At 36.2% G+C, this 25,347-nt stretch overlaps 2 protein-coding genes across 2 annotated transcripts; one reads left to right on the plus strand and one right to left on the minus strand.

The window, feature by feature from the left end:
• Nucleotides 1-17,680: 17,680 nt before the first annotated feature.
• On the plus strand, nucleotides 17,681-18,112 carry LOC113350670. The gene has a single exon (XM_026594803.1). The coding sequence runs from the start codon at nucleotides 17,681-17,683 to the stop codon at nucleotides 18,110-18,112; it is 432 nt and encodes a 143-aa protein (XP_026450588.1).
• A 3,306-nt stretch (nucleotides 18,113-21,418) lies between these two features.
• On the minus strand, nucleotides 21,419-23,453 carry LOC113352981 (psbP domain-containing protein 1, chloroplastic-like). The gene is made up of 3 exons (XM_026596716.1): nucleotides 23,166-23,453; nucleotides 22,295-22,713; nucleotides 21,419-21,818 (listed from the first exon to the last, which is right to left on the minus strand). Exons 1-3 carry the CDS (start codon nucleotides 23,335-23,337, stop codon nucleotides 21,597-21,599), a joined length of 813 nt encoding a protein of 270 aa, XP_026452501.1. The 5' UTR covers nucleotides 23,338-23,453; the 3' UTR covers nucleotides 21,419-21,596.
• Nucleotides 23,454-25,347: the final 1,894 nt, after the last annotated feature.

The following is a 25,347-nucleotide window of genomic DNA, read 5'->3' on the forward strand; positions in this document are numbered from 1 at the left end:
AGGGATATGATTTTGGATATAAACTCTTACAATCTACTGTTAAAGATCATGAAGAAGATGTACGCTCGAAAAGATACGAATGTGATAATTTTCTATGAAATCTCTTTCTGTTGAAAGAAAAACTTGCAGAATATGAAGCAATATATGACTCTCAACAAAAAAAATTTAATGACAAAGAACTCGGTTTTCTCGCCAAAGAAACGTCCTTGGAGACTGATCTTATTGCGGCTCTTGATAAAGTGAAATAACTGGAAGAGAGTCTGAGTAGATTCAATTATAGTTCTACAAAGTTATCCTCTATGATTGGAGCATGTAAAGAACATCGTGAAACACGTGGTCTGGGCTATAAAGGAATCGACGCTTCAAAAACTAGTAAGATCAATTTTGTCAAAGCTAATGATAATTCTTCATGCGATAAACCTTTTGCAGCTTTTAATGATTCTGGAAACAAGGATTTTGCTCCTTCTAAATCTACTCACACGAGAACGGTAAAGAACAATTCTTTTAACTGCTATTATTGTGGAAAAAAAGGACATTCTGAGCAAAGATGTCGTTTTCATTTAAGGAATGAAAAACTTCACAACATTCTTGCATGGATGTCAAAAGAAGTTGTTAAACCTGTTTCTCATATTTTTGGAGTAAAAGGCATTGTTGGCAATGAAGAAAAATTCTGTGATAAGACTTTTCTTAATTGTGTTTTTGAAACAAAAAATACCGACAATGGCAGAAGGAGATCTGACTTCTTAAATAACTCTGAAAAGAGAAAAAGGCATATGAGAAAGAAATAAAAGTTGGGTTCCTTTTCTCTCTCTAAAGAAGATTGTGGATCCAAGTCTTCTGCTCCAGATTTCATTCATATCAATAATCGATTCTCAGAGCTTAAGATCAGTATAAACAGACTCAAACGGAGCATCAAAAAGACAAGGAAAGCGGTTGGCTCAGGTACTTCCTGTTCCTCTCTTGATAAAAATCCTTCAATTAAGTCAAGTGATTGTTCTATAAATCCTCTTGAAGAAGAGAAAAAAAAGAAGTCAATATTGATGAGCAAATTGCTCATCTGAATACAACATGACTGCTCAATGTAGCATTCTTCTTGTAGTCTAAGAAGGATGCTCATAGTCTCAAGAAGTGTGACTTGAGAGTGCTTTCAAGGTTGTATGTCTTTTTCTTCTTTCTTTGTTTTGTTATTTTATTGTTGATGATCTTAAAAATATGTTGAGCCTCGCTCCAGTCCTTCCTTTTTGAAGATAATTCTGATCATCCTCTTTTGAGAAAAATTCCCTGTTTTTTTGTCCTTCCTCCAAGTATTTGCTTCTCTGCAATCATTCCCTTAGAATTAAATTGTTCATCCTCTGTTCAAGCTCGGCTTCTCCATACTCCTTGGTCGTGTAAGAGTTGTGACCACGTGTGCACGATCACCTGACCCACACGGACGTATACAAGTTTTCTAGGGTTTTTATGGAACTTTTTTTTGTATATATGTGTCATCAATTGATACATTGTTCCATAAGGTCAAAATATTCTACTGAATTTTTTTAGTGAGCACAATGTATGGAAGCAACAAAGATGATGAAGTCAAGAAGGGCAAGACTATCGAGTTTCACAAAAATCTTGTTTTCATAACATGCTATCATGCTATTGATCATGAAAACAAAGTACTAGTTCAGATGTCATCACAACTGGTAGGAAATATTCTTCGATATTTTGAGGTCGTACGTGAACAACTCGAAATTGCAACAAGGAATCTTGATTTTCTAAAAAATGAACTGAAGAAAGCAACAGACCGGGTTTAGTGTTTTTCAAATCATGTTCTCTAAGAGATAGTTTACCTAGTAAATCTTCTTTTATTGTTTTGTTTAGAAGAATAACTAGAGTTTGGGATATCCATTATTGTGATTTCACATAACTATGTCCAACGTTTTCATCTTCATGTTTTTAGGTTTATTTGTTTAAATTCTAAAACATTGTTTGGAAGATGATTTTTGCAGTATTAATCTTTATGGTTTTATATTGGAATTTGTTATGGGATATGTGTGTTTGCGTTCGTGAACTGTGATTGTCCCATACCTTATCAAAAGTTAAGTCTTTCATATGTCGATATGCATGCATTGATAAAAGAATGAATGAACTTTTGACAATACAAAAGTTAAGCCTATTATGTCATTTATTGATGGAAGATAGGTTAAAATCCTTTGTTGAAAAGGATTATGTCTATTGTATGTCATCGTGCGAATAATGATGTAAAATAGAATGAATCCTTGTATATTCCGCAGTATTGATCTTCCCTGATCCATAATTTTATGTATATACTGTGAGGTTCCGTAAGTTCTCTTATGTCGAGCATGGTCAATTAAATTTATCACTTTTTGTGGTTAATTTGGTTGTATATTTCCGATTAGATTAATTATGGGTTCTCTTGTGATTAATCTAATTGAGTATTTTTATATTCAAATTCATATTCGTATGTGATTTGTTATGTCCAAAGAAATCCTTCTTTTCTTTTGAAATTAAGGTCGCTCTTCTTGTTCTTTTGGGAATGAAATTTTATGGGGGAGAGTTCTTAATTGAACTTGTGCTTAATTGCCAAATCTTTGTGGGGAGTGCGGCTGTGGAATATTATAGGGGTTATCTTGTATCTTTATAAACTCCTTAATGAAAGCATTTAGCTTCGGCTTCATGATTGCATCTAAACAAGTTGATATATGCTTTCTTTTAGTCACGAAATGTCTCTTTTGGAAATTTCATTAGGATCCCGTTTTCGTACCTTTGCCAATTTTATTGACAAAAAAGGGGAGAATTAATATGTAGTTCACACTACAAATACAAATGGTTTTCGGATCATTATGTAAGGGTGAGTGGTTTCCATGTGAGGTGGAGTATTGACTAAGGGGGAGTGATAAATATCACCATAGTATTGTTGTCGAAGTTGTGATACAATTAAACTTTGATGTTGCATAATGATACTATGACACTAGATAACAATGATTGAGAATATTTGTTTTCTCATTGTTATAGCTACGGATTTTCGACAACGAGGATGCTGAACTTACAACCTTTGGGATCATTAGAGTACTTGGAAGTGACGAAGATTTCGAGTAATGATGAAGATTAGGCATGTGGAATAGGAGCTACAAAATTTTATTTATTTATTTTTGTATTCCATATGTATTGATAGTTTTGTCACTAAAATTGACAAAGGAGGATATTGTTATAGCACTTCTCGGTCGAACTCGCATGCGTTGATATCTCAAGCATGTTTGTCAATGTTAGTGATCAAAACTATAAGTCTTGATTTCTAATCTATTATAGCTAAGTCTCGGACTAGGATAAAAAGTGTAGTTGAGCTCAAGAACTCCATGGAGATCATCATACAAGACGAAGGACTATTCAAGGAACTGGTGGAACTTCATCGTCTAAAAGGTATGTGGAGACTTGAACTTATCTATCACTCAAAAGTCTATCTACTCTATCTTCTATCTTGAGACAAAAGTCGTTTTGCTATATAAACTTTGATTATACACATTTGCAATTTCGAGCCGAGTTTATCTAGCCTATCTATTTCTCGAAATATGTGTTGGTAAGCTTTCACGTTGGCCAAGTTCATCTTTACCTAGTAACGAAAGTCATGTTACGTTTCAATCACTTTGAAAATGGCTTTGAAGAAAAATGATTCGTGAATAACAACTATATAACGTCCTCTAAGAATGTTTCAATGATTGAAATGAGAGTTTTGATTATATAACTATTGTTGGATATAAGCATTGTGTGGAAACACATAAATGTATTAGTCATTATTTCTTGAACCAAAGTATGCGTACTTTGTTGATCAGGATAACCGAAACAAGATCTGTGAGCTCAATCCGCGAACTGGCGGAGGTTCTCATCCCGAGAATATCTGCTGGAGTTTGTGAACTCATTCCGGGAACTTAAGTCCGGAACTTTAGTTGGTTATATCTAAATACGATTATTTGTGAACTTATATTTATATTAACTAAGGAATGCAAATCGTAAACCGTGGATATAAAGTTCATGAATCGATTCGAGTGAATCAAATCGTTTTTGCTTCAATTGTGTCTTGTATAGTTATATAAGATTTATACAATTTAACAACTCTATAACTAGTCCATTTGAGTCATTTGAACTAGTTACGGTGAGGATGAATATGGTTGATATGAAAGTGCTCATATGGCTTACCATTTGGTTAACAACTGTTGAACCAACAAATGTACATGTTTGGGTACGGTTACACAAACCTAAAATCGTGCAATTCATTTGTGTGTAACAAGCGAGGTTTTCGAGCTAACGGTTGAAAGATATTAGCTTGAATCTAATCAGGTTTTCATCTAACAGTGAATACTGAATGCTTTGTTACCAAGCTAACATTGATTGCAAACCCTGATTTCAAAGACTATATAAGGGAGAACTCTAGCAACTGGGAAACCTAATACCCACACCTCATGTGTGATACTAGTTGTATTAGCTAGAGTCGATTCTCCTTTAACCTTAGGTTTCTTCTTGTAAACCAGGCTAACGACTTGAATACTTCATTGGGATTATGAAGCCAGACCGATACTACTTTCTCGTAGTTGTGTGATCTGATCTTGCTGATTCTATTGTGTTAAGTACAATCGTAACGATTGTCTTGAGATTGTTATCTCCGATAGGAAAGATATAAAAGTAGTCACAAACATCTTCGTCTCATCGTTTGTGATTCCACAATATCTTCTTTCGTCGCGTCGATTAAGATTATTGTGAGGTGATTGATAATACTAGGTTGTTCTTCGGGAATATAAGTCTGGGTTATCAATTGGTTCCTGTTCACGTTGATTTATCAAAAGACGGAACAAAACTTGTAGGTATTTCTGTGAGAGACATATTTATCTATTATCGTAGACATTTATGTGGGATACAGATTTTTTTATTAAAGTCTTAGACTTTGGGTCGTAGCAACTCTTAGCTGTGGGTGAGATCAACTAAGGGAATCAAGTGTGTAGTATCCTGCTGGGATCAGAGACCTAAGGAGCGCAATTGTACCTTGGATCAGTGTGAGATTGATTGGGGTTCAACTACAGTCCAGACTGAAGTTAGTTTGTAGTAGGCTAGTGTCTGTAGCGGCTTAATACAGTGTGTGTTTAATCTGGACTAGGTCCCGGGGTTTTTCTGCATTTGCGGTTTCCTCGTTAACAAAATTTTGATATATGTGTTATTTCTTTTCCGCATTATATTTTGTTATATAATTGAAATATCACAGGTTGTACGTTTGAATCAATCAATTGGAAATCCGACATTTGGTTGTTGATTGAAATTGATTGATACTTGAACATTGGTCTTTGGTTCAAGTGATTTCTCTTGTATTCAATTAGACTCGCATATTTCTATTTTCTTGAGTAAGTATTAAATCGAGAAAGAGCGATATAACTCTTTGATATACTTTATTAAAATTGAGTCTAGCTGTTTCTCTTGAAAGTATATTGGAGTTAGTCTATACAGAATGCTAATCGAAATATTGGGTGTGGTTGTTGTACCCTCGCTTTTTCACAACCAATCTGGCCTACACACGTGAATCACCTAACAAAATATTCTGCCAAGTGTTTGTTTTACCTCCGTAAGACTTCTACAACCCAACTCCTTTAGGACATCTTAGATATATCATAGAATCAAATTGTTTTCTAACTAATCAAATCCTATCATAAATACCAAAGATATCATATGATTAACTCACAATCAAAGATCTTCCGTTTAGATCTACAATACCAACAATAGACAAGATAACAGATCCGATAATTAAGTTATTTTCTTACGAAAAAAAGTAATCTAATCGGTTGCAAGACTCGTGTTTATGATAAATCATAACTAACTTATTGATCTCACAAATCTTACGTTTATAAAACATAAACGTCTTGTTTGTCCCAGACAATCAAGTCAAGCACATAATCACGTCAAGATCGGAAATACAATAGAACTGCAAGTCATGAAAGTCTTATATATTCTTAACTTTAAAAGTAAAAACATGTTCTTGATTTCAGTAATAATTTGTCTCACAAAACATATTTGTGAACGTTGGAAAATCAGTACTTCTATCCAAAGAGAGAGTGTGATATTTAAAGTACTTGAGTGACCCTTATATCAGAAGATAATGACCATGAAATAAACAAGAATGTATATCGAAGATAAATAATCATTATTTAGATTTGGATTGTAGCTATAATTATGGATTTTTATAATTACTTATGGAAAGCATAAAAACATAAACAATAAGTTGATGCGAGATAGTAAACAAGGGTAATATCATGTTGCTTCTTTTGTTATATTTTCCTTATAACATCTAATATACCTTTATTACAATTACTATATTTTCTTATCGTGGTTAAATAATAATTATATAGGTATCATTGTATCGCACAGTCACAATATCACAGTTAGCTCATTTTGTTTTGATTTCAACAAAGGAACTCGCATTCCTAACTTCGAATCCCGATGTCCGGTTAATTTGCCTAAATTTTTGTGATATAAAATTAAAATAATATATGAAGAATACATGCTCAGGACGGGCTTACTAAAATTTGTAGCATGTCGGTCTGGCTTGTTTAGTAAGTAGGTCGACGTATGCCTGATCCTGCCTGGCCCAATAAAAGCAGGCAAGGCTCAGGATAGGCTTACTGAATTAGTAGCAGGCCAGGCCGGGCTAGCCTGTTTAGTAAGCAGGACGACATGGATCGCATTGTAGGTTAGTCTACGCCGACTTGAGGCATACCCAGGCAGGCTTGTTTAGCACTTTTATTAACTATCCACATGACTCTGGTGGAACAAGTCAGCGTAAATTGTTAGTAACCTCAATCTGAAAGATGGTGTCTTCATTTGCCTTCAATAAGTCTTACTGTCTTCGACGAGTAATTGAAGATTGTCTCAACATTTTTATGCCCTAAGTTTAACCTAACAAGTTGACTTTACTAAAAAAATTAAGCGACCAAATTTTGGAACTAAACTTGAAATACCGATGCTTGGAAGGTTTTACTAAGCAGTGCTCTAACACAATATGATAATGCAACATGAAACCTCTCCAAGATGGGATCCCACAAAGCTTCAGAGGATGGTTTGGCTGCAAGAGGCATACCCGGGCACATGAAAGACACTGAATCAGTTGCACACCCAATTTTCTTTCCCATACATTGATGTTAGGCACACCTCCAATTGTTAGTATTGACCTGTATACCTCCAACATATACAAAACATTTGAGAGTAGAGGATAGGTTAATAAGTTCCTGCTTGTTATTGACCAAACATATGGTATCATCATCGTAATGCAACTGACTAACAAGGTTGTCATGCTGAGTTACAAAGTAGTCGTTGAACAACTTATTATGAGCAGCTTTAGCCAGAAATTTTGAAAAGTTTTTAATGTAATATTGAATAAAAAAGGGGAGACTAGGAAACCTTGTCTTACACCTCTTGTACTGTCAAAATAATCAAAAGCAGACTCATTTATTAATACTGAAGAAATAGATGTTTGGTAACAAAATTTAAGCCACTTGCACCATTCTGAGCTAAATCCCATCTCGTTAAAACAAAGTCCAAATTATCCGATTTACTTTATCGAAATGCATTTTCAAGATAACCTTGCGGATGATACTTGGCCTTTTCTTCTTCAAACTCGAATCAACTAGTGCATTAATTCTTTACGAGGGCCTCATCTATAATTTGTATTCCTTCGATGTAGGCACATTGGACAAATGAAATAAATTTTGACATCACAAGTTTCATTCATCGGTAACTTGCACAAAGCGGACACCTTGGGGAATATTTGCAACTTCTCTCGAGTGGTGTTGGTACTTTGTAGCCTCGCATGCATTACGAAAATGGCGATTACAAATAATTACACCGGTTCAAGTTTGATTTTAACACTAGTCTTTAGCTAGGGGTGTATCGATAAGATAAAGAATTTTGATGTTTACGAGTTCTGAACTCAAGTCACCGATATCGTCACTCAATTACTTTATTATTGTACTACAACGTGATATCGGCAGTTTTTTCTTTTATAAGGATAAGTTTACACTGACTCGAAAAAGTGGTTACATGGCTGCGAGGATAACTACTTCTGCTTGGGATTTAGACGTTGGCCTATAAGATAAATACGATGACTCTGAGAGGAATCTCATCAAAGTAAACGGCAGTCGTGGTGTTAAAAATAGTCGATAGACAACGACACTTATTGTCTTTCCAGTAGATATTCCTTTTCTTTCCCTTTCTTCTCTTTTTTGTCAAAAGTAGTCCAGATTTTAAGGGAAAATCTTTTATAAGTCTAGTTCCCATGGTTGATGTTGGTACTTGCTAGCAGATACATCGATACAATCAGTATTTGCTCCTCCTTTTATCATAACCCTTTTTTTCAATCTTTTTTCTGCTTTATTATCTCTAATAATGCAGCATAATGTATCTGCATTTGCTTTTGTTTTTCTAGATTCACCTTACTTTTAAAATATATATACCAATATGAATCGATTTGCATGCTTCCCTTTCCTAGAAATTGTTGAGAATGTGTTGTGAAAATGTTGTGACAAAGAATTCTCTGTAGCAGCTTTTAAATTACTTGTCAGTCACGCCCATTCTTGATCCAAATGATTGATTTTTCTTTTCTCTGGCAGCATCCCTGGGAGATTTCTAAGATTCTCTTTTTGGCATCTAATTTCCAAACCTACCATTATATAGCATATAGCAAAGGGAAGCTAGTTGGTGTGAACATTCTTAAGTTCGGTTTAGTTCTCTAATACGTAGATACTAAGTAAACAGAATTAGTGTACATGGTATAAATTCCCCAAAGAAAAGTGGAGCCAGCCAACTAGGGCCCCTTCCCTTGTTGTGATCACCTAAACAAGCTTCTTGCAAGGGAAAGTGACTCCCACAACTGAGTCAGTCATCCACTACTAGAATAGAATGCACGCCTGACGCCTTGAAACCTAAGACTTCCTAATGTACATGTTTTAGAAGTTCATTTTTGAATTTTAAAATGTACACATGTTCCTTCTTTTTGGTCTTACTTTGTTTTCTAAGACCCATTTTATATAAACAAAGAAGAGTGTTGTATCAATTTTGGTTTCCTATTTCTAGACCCTAGTTGGTTGATAATTAGCTTCTCTCTAATGCATGATGCTTGTCTATTTAACTTATAAAAATGTTAACTTTGATTTCATCGTTAACAAGGAATAGGCTTTCTTTCATGATAAGTTGCACTATTTTGCTTTAGACTTATCTTAATCACACTTGGCACTTGGAAGCCTAGAGAACGTGGACAAGTTTGGGATGGAGAAGGAAGTAATTAGAAAGCGAACACAAGAATCAGATTTAGGTGTATAAGTAAGAGAGAGATGGGTCTTGGGTTGATGTCCTCATACATAGTACTTCAAAAGTTCAAAATGTGCATGACATGGGAGGGTATGGTAGGTGGCTCGCATAGTATTTCAACAGATGTCTAGATAAATAGGTAGAGATGGGGATTGAACTAGTAATTGGAAGGTGATGTGTGTAAATTTATTTGTTAATACTTGTAATGGTTGTTAAGTGTTGATGGCTCTAGTTAACAAGAGAGTCCATTCAAAATAAAGCAACAATGATCTGGCTGTAGATAGGGTTCAACAGCTAGTTAGGGAATTAGTGGGTTTTGCATGACAAATATGGTCTATGATTTTGAAGTTTATTTTTAGGGTATAAGAAGAAAATGTCAATGTCGTAATAGAAGAAAGAAGATCTCTACAGTAGAAGAGAAAATCTGTTAACTAAGAAATAAAAACAGTAAAACCGCCCAAAGTAGTTACGTTTGGTTGTTGCAAAACTGACCATTTTGGGGGTAGCTTTCAAGGGTCAATGTTGATTCATTGTTCAAGTTTTTATCTTGGCATATACCGTGGGCATGACGTCTCTGATTGTGTATAAGCTTGTCATGGTGTGCCGTCTCCCTAACTCTCAAAAAGCATATTAAGTATCCATAACATTGATAACATTGCGAGGTAAACCTGAGTTTAGAAAAAACCTTGTGCGAACTTGTCATTTATAAGGTTGTAGATATCTTTTAACTGCCCTACACGTGTTGTCATCTGAACAAGTGTGGGCAAGTTAACCCAATAGATCCAGTAACGCATGGGTGCCTGGGAAGTAGGAATCCCATTTCTACTTACTTTATCTCAACACGAGGCAGTCGAAATCAACGGTGGAGACCAAAGACTAGGCCCTAACCTAGGGACGTGGCTGCTGTCCGCAAGTCAGAGGCAGCTAAGGGCGTCCACTCAGCATTTAATGCAAAGGTTATCTACTTAGGCGCGTGGTCTTCTGGCATGTGGAATAAGTTTTGGTGGCATAGTTTGACTAGGGAAGCCCCGCGGTCAACGAAGGTACAACATGTACGAAGGAGTAACGGATCTCGACGGAGAAAAAAACAACGTGGGGCAAGCCAAGATGGCGAAGTCTGACTAGGGAAGGTCTACGGCTAACGAAGGTACAAATATGTACGGAGGAGCATCAGTTCTCGATGGACCGGGAGATATCGAAGATATCCCTGATAGGGAAGGCGCTATAAATACTGAGCTTCACTTCCGAAAAATGGACACACAAATACTGAGATGGATCTGGAGAGAGCTTATGCTTATTGAATGCAAAGAGGAAGAATTGGAGTTCTTGACTTCTAGTTTTATTTAATACCTTTGAGAGCATTGAATACCTAGTAACCATACTCAAATATTAATAAACTCAACTATTCATTACACCGTGGACGTAGACGAATGTCGGACCGCGTAAATCTCTGGTGTTCATGATATTATCTTATTTTCGCATTTATATACATTGTGATTTATATCTTGACTACCTTATTTTGCTTAGCAGTATCAGTTCGTCTGAGGTATCGTTACTACTTAGTACATGATCCTCAGAGTTGTTCATATTACGTAGACTACCGAAAAAATAGTAGTCACAAAGGTAAAAGTCACATGCACAATAATTTCATACTAAACAACTTAGAAAATGTATAATATGAATTGATGAACAAGAATATTTATCATTTAAAAGTATAATATATGTAATGCCTTAAATTTCACAATCATTGAGTTGGCCAATCACTTGGTTGTACTAAGAGGTTCAGAGTACATGTGTTTCTTTCTTTGTCTATTGAGTTATTTGGGTTTGCATGCAATATGTTTTTTCTTATAAGAGAAGTTAAAAAGTATAAATAAAATGCTATACACAATATAAACTAAAAAGTAATAAGTGACTCGATGGATTGAATCTGAGCATAACACTCCAAATGTCGTGGGCATGGGTTCGAGTTCTTGACAAAACCTTACACCGCATCAGGAGTTATCCCTTCTTATAAAAAAATAAATAAAAAGACCTCATACCGCCTCAGGAGTTAGACCCGACTTTGCTAATTATCGTGCTTGAGAATCGTACATTACTAAATGCATTTCCTGTAGTAAAATTGCCAATAACCCTAGCAAATTTAGAGTTTAAAGCCAATCAAGAACAATAAATTCTTTATAAATTATCATTTATTTCAAGTAATTGAAATACAAACTAATATTTAAACATGGATCATACTCCGCCTAATGATTTTGATTTTAATTTCATTACGAGATAAATTTTGTGTTGTGCTATAAGATTTTGGTTATATTAGAAAAATTCAAGTTATTGGGAAAATTTTGGCCACAAGGTCGCCCAATAAAATTAGGGTCATAATGCATGTGTTTGTTTGACATATGAATTACAGTTCAAATTTTAGAATCACAGTGATGGATTTTGGAATTACAATTATAAAACCCATAGTTTTGGCATGACACTTGTTCAAAGATGTGTCATTTGCATTGAGACGAAGCTTCGTATCAAGCCCATGTTGCGTGTTTAGGGCATTTTGACCTAGAACATAAGTTGCACTACCGCGGTCCATCACGCCAGTGGTAGGCTGGCCGAGAGTGATATTGAATCATCAAAGTGCATTGTGCGAGAATACTGACCTATAGCCAATATCGCACCATCACGTTGTATTACACAGGTTATATTCGCCAAGAGTCAATATCGCATCACCATGGTGCATTATGAAAGTTGGCCATCGGGACAGAAATGGATGATGCAACCACCATGGAAAGTGCATTGTTCAAGGGTACATGGCAACGGCCATGAATACTGAAGCAGACATGTCAAAGTGCTGGATAACTTTTAGTTGTAAAAATGTCGGTAACACATATATAGGGAGGGGTAGTTAGTTGAAGGTGCATATATAACAGATATGCACTAGTAATCTTCATAGCTTAGATGGTAAATCCTATGTGATACCAAATCCTAGTTATGACCCGTTGTTTACTCGAGAAAGCTTCATGATGCTTAGCCGTCATCGCTGCGGCATTGCGAAACTAATGATGCACCACTATGGCGCAAGATGAAGGAAAGGCAAATGAAGCACACTTTTGGGCGTCATTTTTAAAATATCTTTTGGCATATACGGACAAAGACATTGCTTGGATTTGGCCTTTTAATACGAGTTTTTTTTAGTTGCTTGTCTCGATGTTGATGAATTACGACCAGTGTTTAATCTATTCGAGTCACAGAGGAGGGTACATAGGCATCTGTAATGATTTTCATCATTAGTGGTCCACCACCTTGTCGCTCATATCATCTAATTATAAGGTGATTGCCATATTAGGGTTACTCATATTATATGGCTCGGTAATACGATGTAACAGATGATTATTTCTATACTTGATGGTCTAGATGTATTGTATTTCATGGATGCTCATACTGCTTATCAAGTTACACGGAGTTGACATACGCACCAATTGCGAATTAGGTATGGGCAGTAAAGGAAGCTACTTGGTATACAAGTGAGGGAAGCTTGCATAAGCAATTGGTATCACAAGGACAATGCAAGACAAGTACGGTCTGAACCTAATTGATGCACCCTTGGCACAAACAAGACATATGCATGCATTCAACTCAAATCGCAAGAGAAAATAGAATTGCAAAAGCCTCTATGGAAGTCCAAGGCATGCCTTATGCCTGGACAATACTTGTAAGCTAGTGATGCATGCAAGAATACGTCATCATTACGCTTCAAGGATTTATACCCTTCGTAGAACAAGGGTAAGATAGAACTGTGTGGGAACTACATATAAGGAATCATGCTTGACAAACATGATTACAATGGAAAATAGACGTGCAATTACCTAGTGAGAAGCGAAGTTTTGAATCCACGTCACTAGCATCAGAGTGGTGCATCGGAGAGTTTTGGGATGGGCACCGCGAGCGTATTTGGTCCGTCACAGTTGGTATCAGACCAAGTTCCAAGAAAATACTAGGGACTGTGCGTTATGGACTTGTTGGCGAGTATTTTGTAATGAAGCCACAAAATTTTCCTTCAAAGGGAAATAATAAGTTGGAAGAGTAGGCCAACTGTCTCGCGAATTGTGTTAGACTTAGTCGAGTACAATGATTTTGCTATGCCTTAAATGGTGACCCACCAAATAGTTGGTGACCGGAAGAACATTTGGAATGGTAGATATACTATGAGACTGATCATCCCCACCTGTTAGCGACTGGCCAACGGTGTGCTTGTCAGGCCGACTAGCATCTCACTTACGAGTGACAACCCGGAAGACCATTGGTAACTGGCTAAGGGTACCTTGCATCCCTAATGCTATGGCATTAAAGTTTGGTCCTCACAAAACTGCTATAAGAAAATCTTATCATATTTGATGACCCTTGCAAACTGCGAACTTTGAGGATCCCTGAATGTGCGGCATGGGACGTGCATTTAAGATCTTGTGTTGAGATATCCTTTTGACAATCATGAGTATGTAGTATGGAACACATGCTTAATTGGGGGATCCAAGTCGATATTCTCGTGTTGCGGACTCTCTTAGGATTAATGGGTATGCGGTATGAGACGGATTCTCAAAAGCCATTAATTTTTGCTCATAACTAATAATAACCGTACGGATTCCTCAAGCTTTAAATCAGAAACGTTTCCCTCTTTTTTTGAAAAACTTTAAAACTCCTGATATATGTTTAATTTTTTTGGTTTCCCACCATTACAACCCCATTTATCTTAGTAAACTTAAGGGGGAAAAAATCTTAGTTTTCTCCTTACTAATTAATCCAACTGTGAATGACATGGTTTTTGATAAGTGATATGGTAGTAGCAGTGAGTTTTCGTGGCGGTTTTGATAAAGGTAGAGTCTTCATGGTAATGTAAACTCAGGAAGTTAAACAATGAGGTCTTACAGGTTTCAAATATTTTAATATTGGTGGCACTTGTTATCATTGGGGCCATGGAAAAAATAAAAAGGACTGGTGTCGGTTCTTATGGGAAGATGAAAAAGTTAGGGATATAATCTATCACTGTTAGTAATGTTAAATATATTTTGGTAACTAACTATTTATTTGATAAAAAGTAATATACGTCAGCAACTAACTGAGTCAACGTTGGTCAATGTGAAGCCCAAGTACCAACTACAAAGTTGGACGACTGTTAAACCAAATATTAATTTTGGACAAAACCAGAGTACCAAATACCAATTAACCCATAAAAATAAGATATTCTGAAATTCAAAAAACTTTTCAAGTCACACAATGAAGTTAGATTATAATATATAAATATATGGTATAAAGTAGTGGATCATAAGTATCGAGCGGCAACACTTTAGTCGCAAGGGTCTTAACTTAGACCGTGCAACCAAAGTCCAGTCGCGCGGCGCAAGAAGAAACACACATCACTTGTTAGGCCGCAATGGGAAAACCAGAGGGGGAACCATCCCAGTTGGCTCTAAAGCCTAATTTAGACCCAATTAGAGATTTAAGTTTATTTAGAAACTTAACTTTACATCTTTGCACGCCAAAAGGAAAATTATCTCAAAGCAAAATTTGCACCCCCTACTTATAAATTTTTCCAAAATTTGCACCCCTACTTATAAATCTTGGCTTCGATCCTGGGATAAAATCTTAAATTTGTCGGTTTGCCTAATCATTTTCCATGTTTGCGAATTTCATGATGGGAGAAAAATAGGCAAATCTTAAATTTAGCCATCCCATTGAAATTGACGGTACAATTTACATTCATACGATGATGATACCTTAATGTTCCACATATGACATAGCTAGGGATAAGAACCATCAAATTAGTGGTTCTACTATTTCTTTGTGTTGAATATAAGAAAAGAAAAGAGAACTACTGTTAGGAAGAAGAGGTTTCAACATCAGTCAAATACTGTTAGGAAGAGGGGACCAATCAAAACTTTCATATTGGCAATGGTAAGAGAAGAAGAATGAGAAATAACAAAGTAGATGTTGGAGAGAAAATTCTAGAAGAAGGTGAAAATTGTGATGTTTCGAAAAATGGTGTGAATGTTGAAATGGGTCAGGTGACTGTTGTGGAAGGGGAGAGCAGCTCCTCTACTGATCCATATGTTCTTCCTGGTTTTGAAAACTACAATAGATTCGAAGCTCTCGAAGAAGAAGAGGAGGCTGCCACTTCTCAATTAGTTTTGGAAGACGCGGAGACAAGCATCACAAATCCTTCCTCGTCCGAGCCAATTCTTGAATATAGCAAGAAACTGCGGCTAAAAGCTAAAGTAACAGGTATGTTTCCACATGGTACTTTAAGCAAAAAAAAGAAAAGACTTGCAAAATCTAGTGTTCCTGATAATCCTTCTGCAACTAAACTTATGGAATTTGGCTCTCTATTGGGTCTAGAGTCTAGACTTTCACCCTTCGAAGAAAGACCGACAAGACATGTTTAGTTTTCTTGCAAAAAATTATGATGGTTTAACCATAAGGGATGTTGAAGAATCTTCTACTTGATAGTAGGAAGTCCGCTTCATTCTAGTTTGCAAGTTGTTTCTTATTTCGTAGGTTCGACAAGTTGTATCTTTGATCTTCTTTGTGTCGTATGCAGTTTTTTTTTAGTTCAAACTTTGCACTTTTACTTTTCTTTGGACTCCTTGCTTTTCTTTAGTTGTAAACCCGCGCATACAACTTGTGTGCCTTTTATTTTATTCTCTTTGATTAATAAAAAAAAAACATCAGCCAACTAAAGAAGACCAACTACAAAGAAAAGTAAAAATGAACACAAAAGCCTAAAAAACAGTAGAAAACATAAAAAAAACTTCAAAGCTAAGGTGGTTCCCGTGAAGAATGAGTCCCCAGTTAAAATCCCAAACCTCGAATGGAGCAGAGACTTCTGGATTGTGACCCAAGCTAAGATAGTTGTTAATCATCAAATCCATGGTTTTTTTATTTTCACGTAGTCCAAAAGAAAGCTAAAAGCAAAAAGTGTCCAAATGATCTTCCCTTCGTTATGAAATGATTCTGAACTTCATTAGAATCCTAATAATGTTCTTTGGTCCTACCATGGAGTAAATTCCAAATTCTGTTAGAAATATTTCCATGCAGATAGAATTAAGGCTGATTCCTATGGGGTGGCTAACCCACCCGTTTTCCATGCCATCTGTCATGGCAAACTGGCCGTCATTATGGGAAAAGAGTTAAGTGATCGAGTCACAACCGAGCGGTAGAGACTGCATCTACGGCGGTCGAGTCTCGACCGCTCAGTGTAGAGTTTGTCGCTTATTAGATAACGATGTAACAACTATTTTCCCCCACGTTACCCTATAAATTCACTCCATACTATTCAATTTAATCACACCTCATTTTTTCATTAACTCTATCATCCTACTATTTTGTACCTTAATCCTCTGTTTAATTTTTAGTTTCAAACCAATGAATTCTTCTGACGAAGAGGTGCGTATTCATATGGATCGATTTGAAGAACAACAATGAATGTTCATTCAGGCGTTGCGAGATATTGATGATGAGCCAGATGAAGATAGAGAACTAACCAACAATTTGCTGCAGCTATATTCATCAGGGCATATACTTAGAGATCTAGAGCCAAGAGAAGTATTCACAAGAAGATATACGTACTGAGGTCGAGATGAATGGATCGAGAAGCTGATGCACGATTATTTTCTTCCCGAATGTATGTTGTCAGATGAATATTTCCAACGCCGATTCCGCATGCCCCGACATTTGTTGTTAAAGATTATTGGTCAGGTAGAACCTCAATTTAATTATCAGTATGATGCACTGAATATTAAAGGTCATAACCTTGAACAAAAGGTCATAACCTTGAACAAAAGGTTATTTCGTCCTTAAGGATTCTAGGATATGGCAAACCTCCAGATTCTAATGATGAGTACCTTCGTATGGGTAAAACAACCGCATACAAGTATTTTTTGTTGTTTTGCGAAGCAATGATTAATCATTTTGGTCCAACCTATTTATGAAAACCAACTGACGCGGATGTAAGAGAAATATTAAAGCAAAATCAGGAAAGGGGATTTCCAGGAATGTTGGGTAGTCTTGACTGCATGCATTAAGTATGGACCGGATGCCCTACCTATTGGGCCGATCAGTATAAGGGTCACTATGCAAAACAAACGGTTATCCTAGAGGCTGCTGCTTCTTATGATTGTTGGATATGACACGTTTTTTTTTTTGGTCTTCTGGGATCTCAGAACGATATAAATGTTTTACACAAATCGCCTTTGTTTGAAGATTTAAAGTACGAAATTAGTCCTCAAGTAAATTTCACTATCAACGGGAGTCGCTACACTCATGGTTATTATCTTGCAGATGAAATTTATCCAAAATGGCAACTTTAGTTCAATGTTACTGTCAGCCACCTGCCGGTGAAATGGGTCGTTCATACTCATATTTCAATAGTAGACAAATGGAACTGAGAAAGGATGTGGAATGGGCTTTTGGAATTCTGAAGCGGAATTTCGCCATCATTTGTGGGCCTTATCGTGGTCTAAGTGCTCGTGAAATGCATAAGACTGTGCTGACTTGCATAATTATGCATAAAATGGTAATTCAGGAAACTCGTCATAATAAGAATTGGATTAACCATGAAGATGAAGCCTTAAGGCCTGAAATTCAACCAAAAAGAAGATTACCTGCAAGGAACTATATGCAAATGACTAGTCACATTGAGAACAGAACTCTGTATAACAGGTTAAAGGAAGATCTCAGAGCGAATATATGGGCTGAGTTTGGAAGAGATGGAGGGCGAATTGAGTAGTGTTTGAGTTTAATTGTTTGTTTCATAGTTTTATTTTCAAGTTGTTTAAGTCTAATTGTTTGTTTCATAGTTTTGTTTTGAAGTTGTTTAAGTATAATTGTTTGTTTCGTAATTTGTTTTGAAGTTGTTTCGAATCGTTTTAAATTTTTCACAGTTTTCACTAGAAGTAGCGGCCTAGACTCAATCACCAACAATCCTTATAAATACGTACCACTTCATCCATTTCAAAAAACCACACCTTCACTTAAAAACTTCTCCACTTCATCCATTTCACACCTTCACTTAAAAACTTCTCTACTTTATGGGTAATTTATGGATAATCCTAGATTTACTAAAGACGAAGATTTACCTATTTGTAGAAATTATGTAATATACTACCCGAAGAGAGGTGAAGAACGACGGACGAATCGTTTACACATTATGAGTTATTAGGATAAAATTCATGATGCCTTATGCTGCAGAGACAGGTAATCCTCATAATCGGGATCGAGCTGCTTTGTTTTGTCGATTCATGACTATCAAAAAATATCTTGTGGATTTTATAGCTATGAGAAGATTGTCAATCGATATCGTCTTAGAGGTGATACCAATGCTGAATTGGGAATACGAACTCGAGACGAGTGGCGAAGATGGAAAGGAAATTTTTTTGAATACGAAGCGCATTACCAAATTCTTAAGGGGTTTCTAATAACTTGTATGGGATGTTATTCTTAAGTTTAGTTTTAGTCTTAAGTTTAGTTTTAATGGATGTTGTCAAGTTAAAGTTTTAATGTAATGAAAAACTACTACAAAGTTTTAATGTAATGAAAAACTAGTACAACTTCATTCATCATAACCGAACTACTACATCTTCATTAAAATTAAAGATGATACATTAATTAATTAAGTGGCACTATTTCATCGTATTCTTCATCATCCTCATCTTCATCTTGACCTCCAAACTATTTTTCAAAATTTCTCTTGTTTCATTTTTCTTCCAACTCCTCTGCTAACCTGTCCATATCCATCCCCGATACCATCAGTAGTCTGTGGTCATTGTTGAGGTGTTTGCATATAGAATCTTATTCTTGTCATAGTATGCAAAAAAATTCTCTTAAGTTTATCGATGTTTTTCATCTCCCTAGTCAAGAACTGTCGATCTACTGCTCTTTGTTTTTCGACGGTCTTCTGATGATCTATTAAAGTATCAAAAAAAACCACTTGCTTCTCCTTCTTGGGCAGTTTTTCTCGCTGCGCTTGCAGCGTTTCTTCCTAATAATTTTCTCTTAATCACAGCATTGAGATTCAAGTTGGAATTGTTGTTTGTTGTGGTTTCTGGTGAAGAAAACAGATTCTCCGTAGGGGGATGAGATCATGATTGAGATGGTTGTGAAACTGGTGTTGAAGGAGAAGAAGTGTATGGTGAACTTGCAGGTACATTTTGCATGTTTGCTAACACTTCTGGATTATATTTAGGCAACACTTTAAAAATATATAACAACTTTCATAACCAGGAATTTTCCCATGTCTGTGGTGCCGATCATTTCGACACTTTCGTTCGACAACATCGACAAGACCGCTCGCTCGAGCACGAGGAGCTTGCATTATAGTACGAACACACAAGGAACTTAGGTATTGATTACAACGAAGCGACCGGACAGTCCATTTGCATCACGATCGTTGATGTTCATAGTTTCATCACGAAATTTAGCATATATGTTATCCCACAACTTGGTAGATTGTTGTTGGGCACCATCGATACTATCTTATGTAAAGAACACATAGTTTCTGCAAATGCTTTCATCTTCGACTAAGGTAAATTTTGGACCCCTAATCTTCTTACTTTTAGTCAATTGAGAATTAAATTGAGACATATTAAAAAAACTACACAATAAGAGTGCATAAAAGAGTTGGATGATGAAATTTGTTTTGGATTTTAACAAATGTGAAGAGTAGAGAAGAGAAGGTGTGAGTTACAACAGTGGAATTTGGTATTTATAGAGGGGTGATTTATGACCGTTGAGTCAGATTCTATATGGCGGTGAAGATTAGACCGGCCGTCCGAATATAAACCGCTGGCGATCTAAACAAAGCCGGCCGATTTAAACTACACCGAGTGGTCGAGTTGTAAAAACTTGACCTGGCCTGGCCAAGTGGAAAATTTACCACTTACCCAAGCCTGTTTACCACTTTGTCATGCCCATAATGAGCGCAAAAATGACAAAACTAGGGGCTTTGCCTTGCCCATAGGAAATGGCCTAAGAATGTGATTCTTCACAATCCGAGCACAAACCACAGAGACACGAGCGGGCAATTCCTCTCTTATTAAGTCTTAAATAGCCAAGTGATCAGCAGATTCTTCACATGCCCAACCAGTTAACGGTTCCACCTTATCAAGTCTAACATAGGGAATGCCGAAGATTTAGACTGGGTCTTATAGGCATGCCCAACTCCTTCCTAATCAAGAAAACCGTGGCCATATGTGGCACTTCCCGCAAGGCTTCCTTAATGTACGAGAATCCCAGCGGGAAGACTCCGTATACGCTAATGATTGACCGTTCTAAAAAAATGAAAAACGTATAATGATTGACCGTTTCTTCCTTCAAATCCTTGCAATTTAGTGGGGCCAGGAAATATTTTAGCTTAAAAATCGTTTAACTTATATAAAACGGTTAACAATCATCCGTTTTGAGGAAAACTAGTGGAACCAACAGAGAAATAAGTGGGGTTTCAAGATTTGATGGACCCAACAAATTAAATAACGGATAATCATCGTCCGTTTTTTCTTAAAACCGGGAACAACCACAAAAACTAGGCTCTTCCCGGACTGATGTGTAAAGGTATTTGGGAAGAGGCTGGGAACCTCCACAAGTCCCGGTCTTATAATTAGCAAAGTGAGTATGCGTTGAAATAACTGAGTTCATGACACATTCGATTAGATTCAATGGCTTACCTTTGAAATTAACCACGGGATGTATAAAACTATCAAATTTGACTAGTTCATGACTTATTTCTATATGAATATTCGCTAACTTGGGAGGAATTGGCATTTGATTTTTTTGTGGACTCTTAGAACAGATAACGTCTTTCTTACGATTCTTCTTACTTTATGTACAACAGCGAGACTGGGCAAGAAAAAGAGAATTGCCTAGTGCACAGTCATTTTAACACATGTGAGTAGAGCACTTCTCAGTTCTTAAGGTCAAGTCTGGATTCAGGTATGTTCCAGACATGAATTTGCAACCCTGACATTTATATACTCTAGTGCGTCAGACGAGAAATTTGGAAACAAATAATTGCTCTTGAATTTCATTGTGTCCAACCTCATCTACCAATACAAAACTATACGATTAATTAGGTTTTAGTTGTCATACACAAAGATAATAACAAAAAATATTACAAATGGAAACATGTTGCCTCACTGAATCTACATTGAAATAAAAGAATGAGAAGAACCTTTGAAATATATTACAAATGCTCATATACTGCAAAAATAAATAAATCATCAGACATTCAATTTCATTACTCTGAAGGACTCCATAATTCGACGAAGGTCACTTTCCTCTTCTAAGAAAACATTTTCAGGCGTCTGTAATCTCAATTCATATAATTGGTTGTTTTCAACCCCAAGAACTGAGAGGTAGCGTCTATCCCATTCAAGCCGTGTTACTCGATCTTGTGGCATTACAGCTAGCTCATTAGTACTTGCATATGACTTGATATTTACCTACACAGAACATCGTAGAAGATTTACAAATGCAAAGAAAAATCACAATAACGAATGTCTAGACAAAATGTAGTATTGGTGCAAAACACATCCCATGTCACCTTCGAGAACATACAAGGTGAGCAAAACAACTCAAACTTTGTCCCCATGGTCTAAAGGGTGGCAATGTGTTTTTTTTTTCCAAGCTACTCCTAAGGCATGTGATTAACCAGACAATAGTAGCAATGGGATTTGTACAATCGAAGCATGGTAGAGCTGACTGTTGAACATCAATGGAGAATCAACCATATTTTTAGTTTACCAGATAATAATCTTGCTGCATAAGTCTGAGCATCTAATACATATAAGCAAATTGGGTCATGGGTACTAAGCACTAAGTGCCACACTAGAAGACTGAATTGCACACAGGTGAATAAGTGGATCCGTACGATCCGTACCTGTTGCATATTTATATCATTTATAAAGAAACTTGTTACCTCAACTTGATAATACATCCTTCCATCATCTGCAACCCTCGATGATGTGGAAACAATGTTGGCTTCTCGTCTCACTCCAAGTCTGGTGGACATGAATTCTGTCAAATACTGTTTTAGCACTTTCTCTGCAGCAGCTTGTGGAGGACCCAAATCTTCGACACTCTTATAATTGGAGGAAGAAGGAGATGATATCTCCAAAGATATGTTTTCATCGAGAACATATGGATCCCTGAAGAATATATCTGCACCTGCACCTTTGACTTGAATCCAATTCTTAGGGTAATTGAATGTGTAACCATCGAAAGTATCTAAATATTCCCTGAACTCAATTAATGGCTGAGACAAAGCAATACCACCTAGACCAGTTTGCGATATGAGAAAACTTGATAACATCAAAGAGATGGCATTCCTTCTCGGAACTGCAAGAACACATTCTAGTCTTGTTAAGTGAAGCCAAATTAAACACTAGAACTCCATATAAAATGATTTCTAAATACGAAAACAGGTCTAGAGGAGCAACACAAAAAATTCATACAGCATTACATTGTGAACACTTCTATTGAGATTACATTACAGATTATAACAACTGCCTTTATCCAAACAACCAAAGACAATCAACAACTTATGACGAACATGATACTCAAAACAACTTCAATGACCCACTAACAAACCCCTACTATATCAAGCATTAAAATCTTGCTAATTTGGAACACACACCTCAACTAATTTACTGTTTTCGACAAATTAGATACTAGACATCTCAATAAATGATTCCTAACTCTACTTTGGAAATTCCCAAAATGAAACAATACTCACATTGTAATAAAGAATGAGTCGAATATGAAATTAGTAAAGAAAAAGAAACCCCAACCTTTTGAATTTGTATCCTGAGCTGCACAGTAGATTGTATGGTGATGTATTTTGCTTGGTGGTAGTCTACTGTTCTTCTGTAAAGAGGAGAGATAAGCTTTTCTCCCTCCAGAAATGGTGGTTCGAGAATTCAAATGACGAGGAATTGGAATTGATTCAAGTAAGGAAGCCATTGAAAAAAGGGTTTAAGTTTAATAATTTACAGAATTTTCATTTTGGAAATTAGAGAGCGTGGAGAGATAGAGAAAGAAGATGAAATGATGGAGGGAATGGATGAGTGAAGGGTTTGTTTGCTTTGGTGCGAAAGAAGAGTACCTGTTGATTAAGTGCCAGATATCTTTTGAAGCACGATGGACGGGCCTTTCTTGACCTAAAGGCTGTCTCACCGACTTAGGATCCCTCCTGGCACAAAAATATTGTGAATGCAAGATAGATCAACTACTGTACACGTACAGACGATGTCATCGTTTTGGTAACTAAATGAGTAAGGTACTATAGAGCTGTCAATGGGATTTGATATCCGATAGCCGTTTCCGAATATCCGGATTTCGATAAGATATTTTCCGGCATAACAATTATCGGGTATCGGAACCGGAAAATGAGGTGCCAATCATATATTGTATTTAATTGTATTATGTGGAATGAAAGTAGCTGCTCCATTTATAGATGTCTTTAGAGAGTGTATGAAATATGTCAAGTCAAGTCAGGCTAGAAAAGCGAGGTTTGCAAATGCTATTTCACAAGTTAAGCTTCATGGAAGGTCTGTTAGTTTATATGTGGACACCAGATGGAACTCCACCTTTAACATGCTTAAGGATGCAATTCATTTGCAACAAGCATTTGTTAGGCTAGTTCAATTGGATTCCGACTTTGATACTACCAAATACTCAGGAGTGGCAACAAGGAATAAATATATGTGACTGTTTACAAGTGTTTGATGTGATCTTAACCAAGTTTGCAGGAATTAAGTATCCCACAACAAATATGTATTACAATTGGGTGAATGAGATTCATAAATGCATTAAAGGATGGGAAACAAGTGAGCATGAGTATATCAGAGATATGGGATTGAATATGAGGTCAAAGTTTGATAGCTATTGGAAGGAATCTAACTTGTTGATGAACATTGGGGTTGTTTTAGATCCTAGGGTATAAGGCTAGATGGGTAGAGTTTGTTTTTAAGAGGTTGCATGGTTCACAAAACTATTACACTCGTTATAAAAAATTTTATACATCACTCAGTGCACTTTTTTCTTCTTATGAAAGAAATATTACATCTCCAGATTATTTTGATAATTCATCTAATGGAATAAGTTCAGCTGGATTTGAGATTTCTACAGCTACAACAACAACAAATGAATTTGGTTATGAGGTTCAGAAGTCAGAGTTAGAGAAATACTTAGAGGAACCAGTTCTTCCTAGAGGTACAACCACTGATGAATTGAGGTTTGATATACTGAGTTGGTAGAAGAATCATGCTTCTAAGTTCTCACTCTTGAAAAGATTGCAAGAGATGTATTGGTTGTTCCAGTGACAATTGTTGCATCAGAATCAATATGCAGTACTGGTTATAGGGTTCTTACAACTTACAGGAGTTCATTAGATCCGGAATATGTTCAAGCATTGCTTTGCTTGAGTGATTGTTTGCCATATATATCAGTGACAATGATAGTTGTATTACTGGTTGGTAATTTTCCTTTGATCCTTTCCTTTCATTTCCTTTTAAATTTATTGCACTGCCATTGCCAACTAACACATTTGATTTTTTTTTGAAAATGCAGATGCATAAAGATTAAGGAGTAAGGAGTAAGGAGGAATGCATTTGCAGTTACACTGCAGTATGCAGCAAGCTATGAATATTCACATCTCAGTCCACGAATCCAACTGTTTTTGAGTTTTTTTTTTGTCTTTTGACTCTTTTCTTTTGCAAAACAGTAACTAAGAAATTTAAAACATTTGTAATGTATGTCTTTACTTTGGTTTAAACTAAAAAATGTCTATTTTGAGATGAATTTGGATTTGAAAAACTTGTATTTCTGTGTTCTGTCAGATACCAGAAATTATCCGATAGCAGATAACTCGAACGTAACGTAATCGGAATTGAATTTCATATTTTCGTCGAAAATAATTGGATATCCGATAAATATTATCGTAACGGATACTAAGAGTTATTGGAATTGAAT

Source organism: Papaver somniferum, chromosome 2 (assembly GCF_003573695.1).
Source record: "Papaver somniferum cultivar HN1 chromosome 2, ASM357369v1, whole genome shotgun sequence".
NCBI lineage: Eukaryota > Viridiplantae > Streptophyta > Magnoliopsida > Ranunculales > Papaveraceae > Papaver > Papaver somniferum.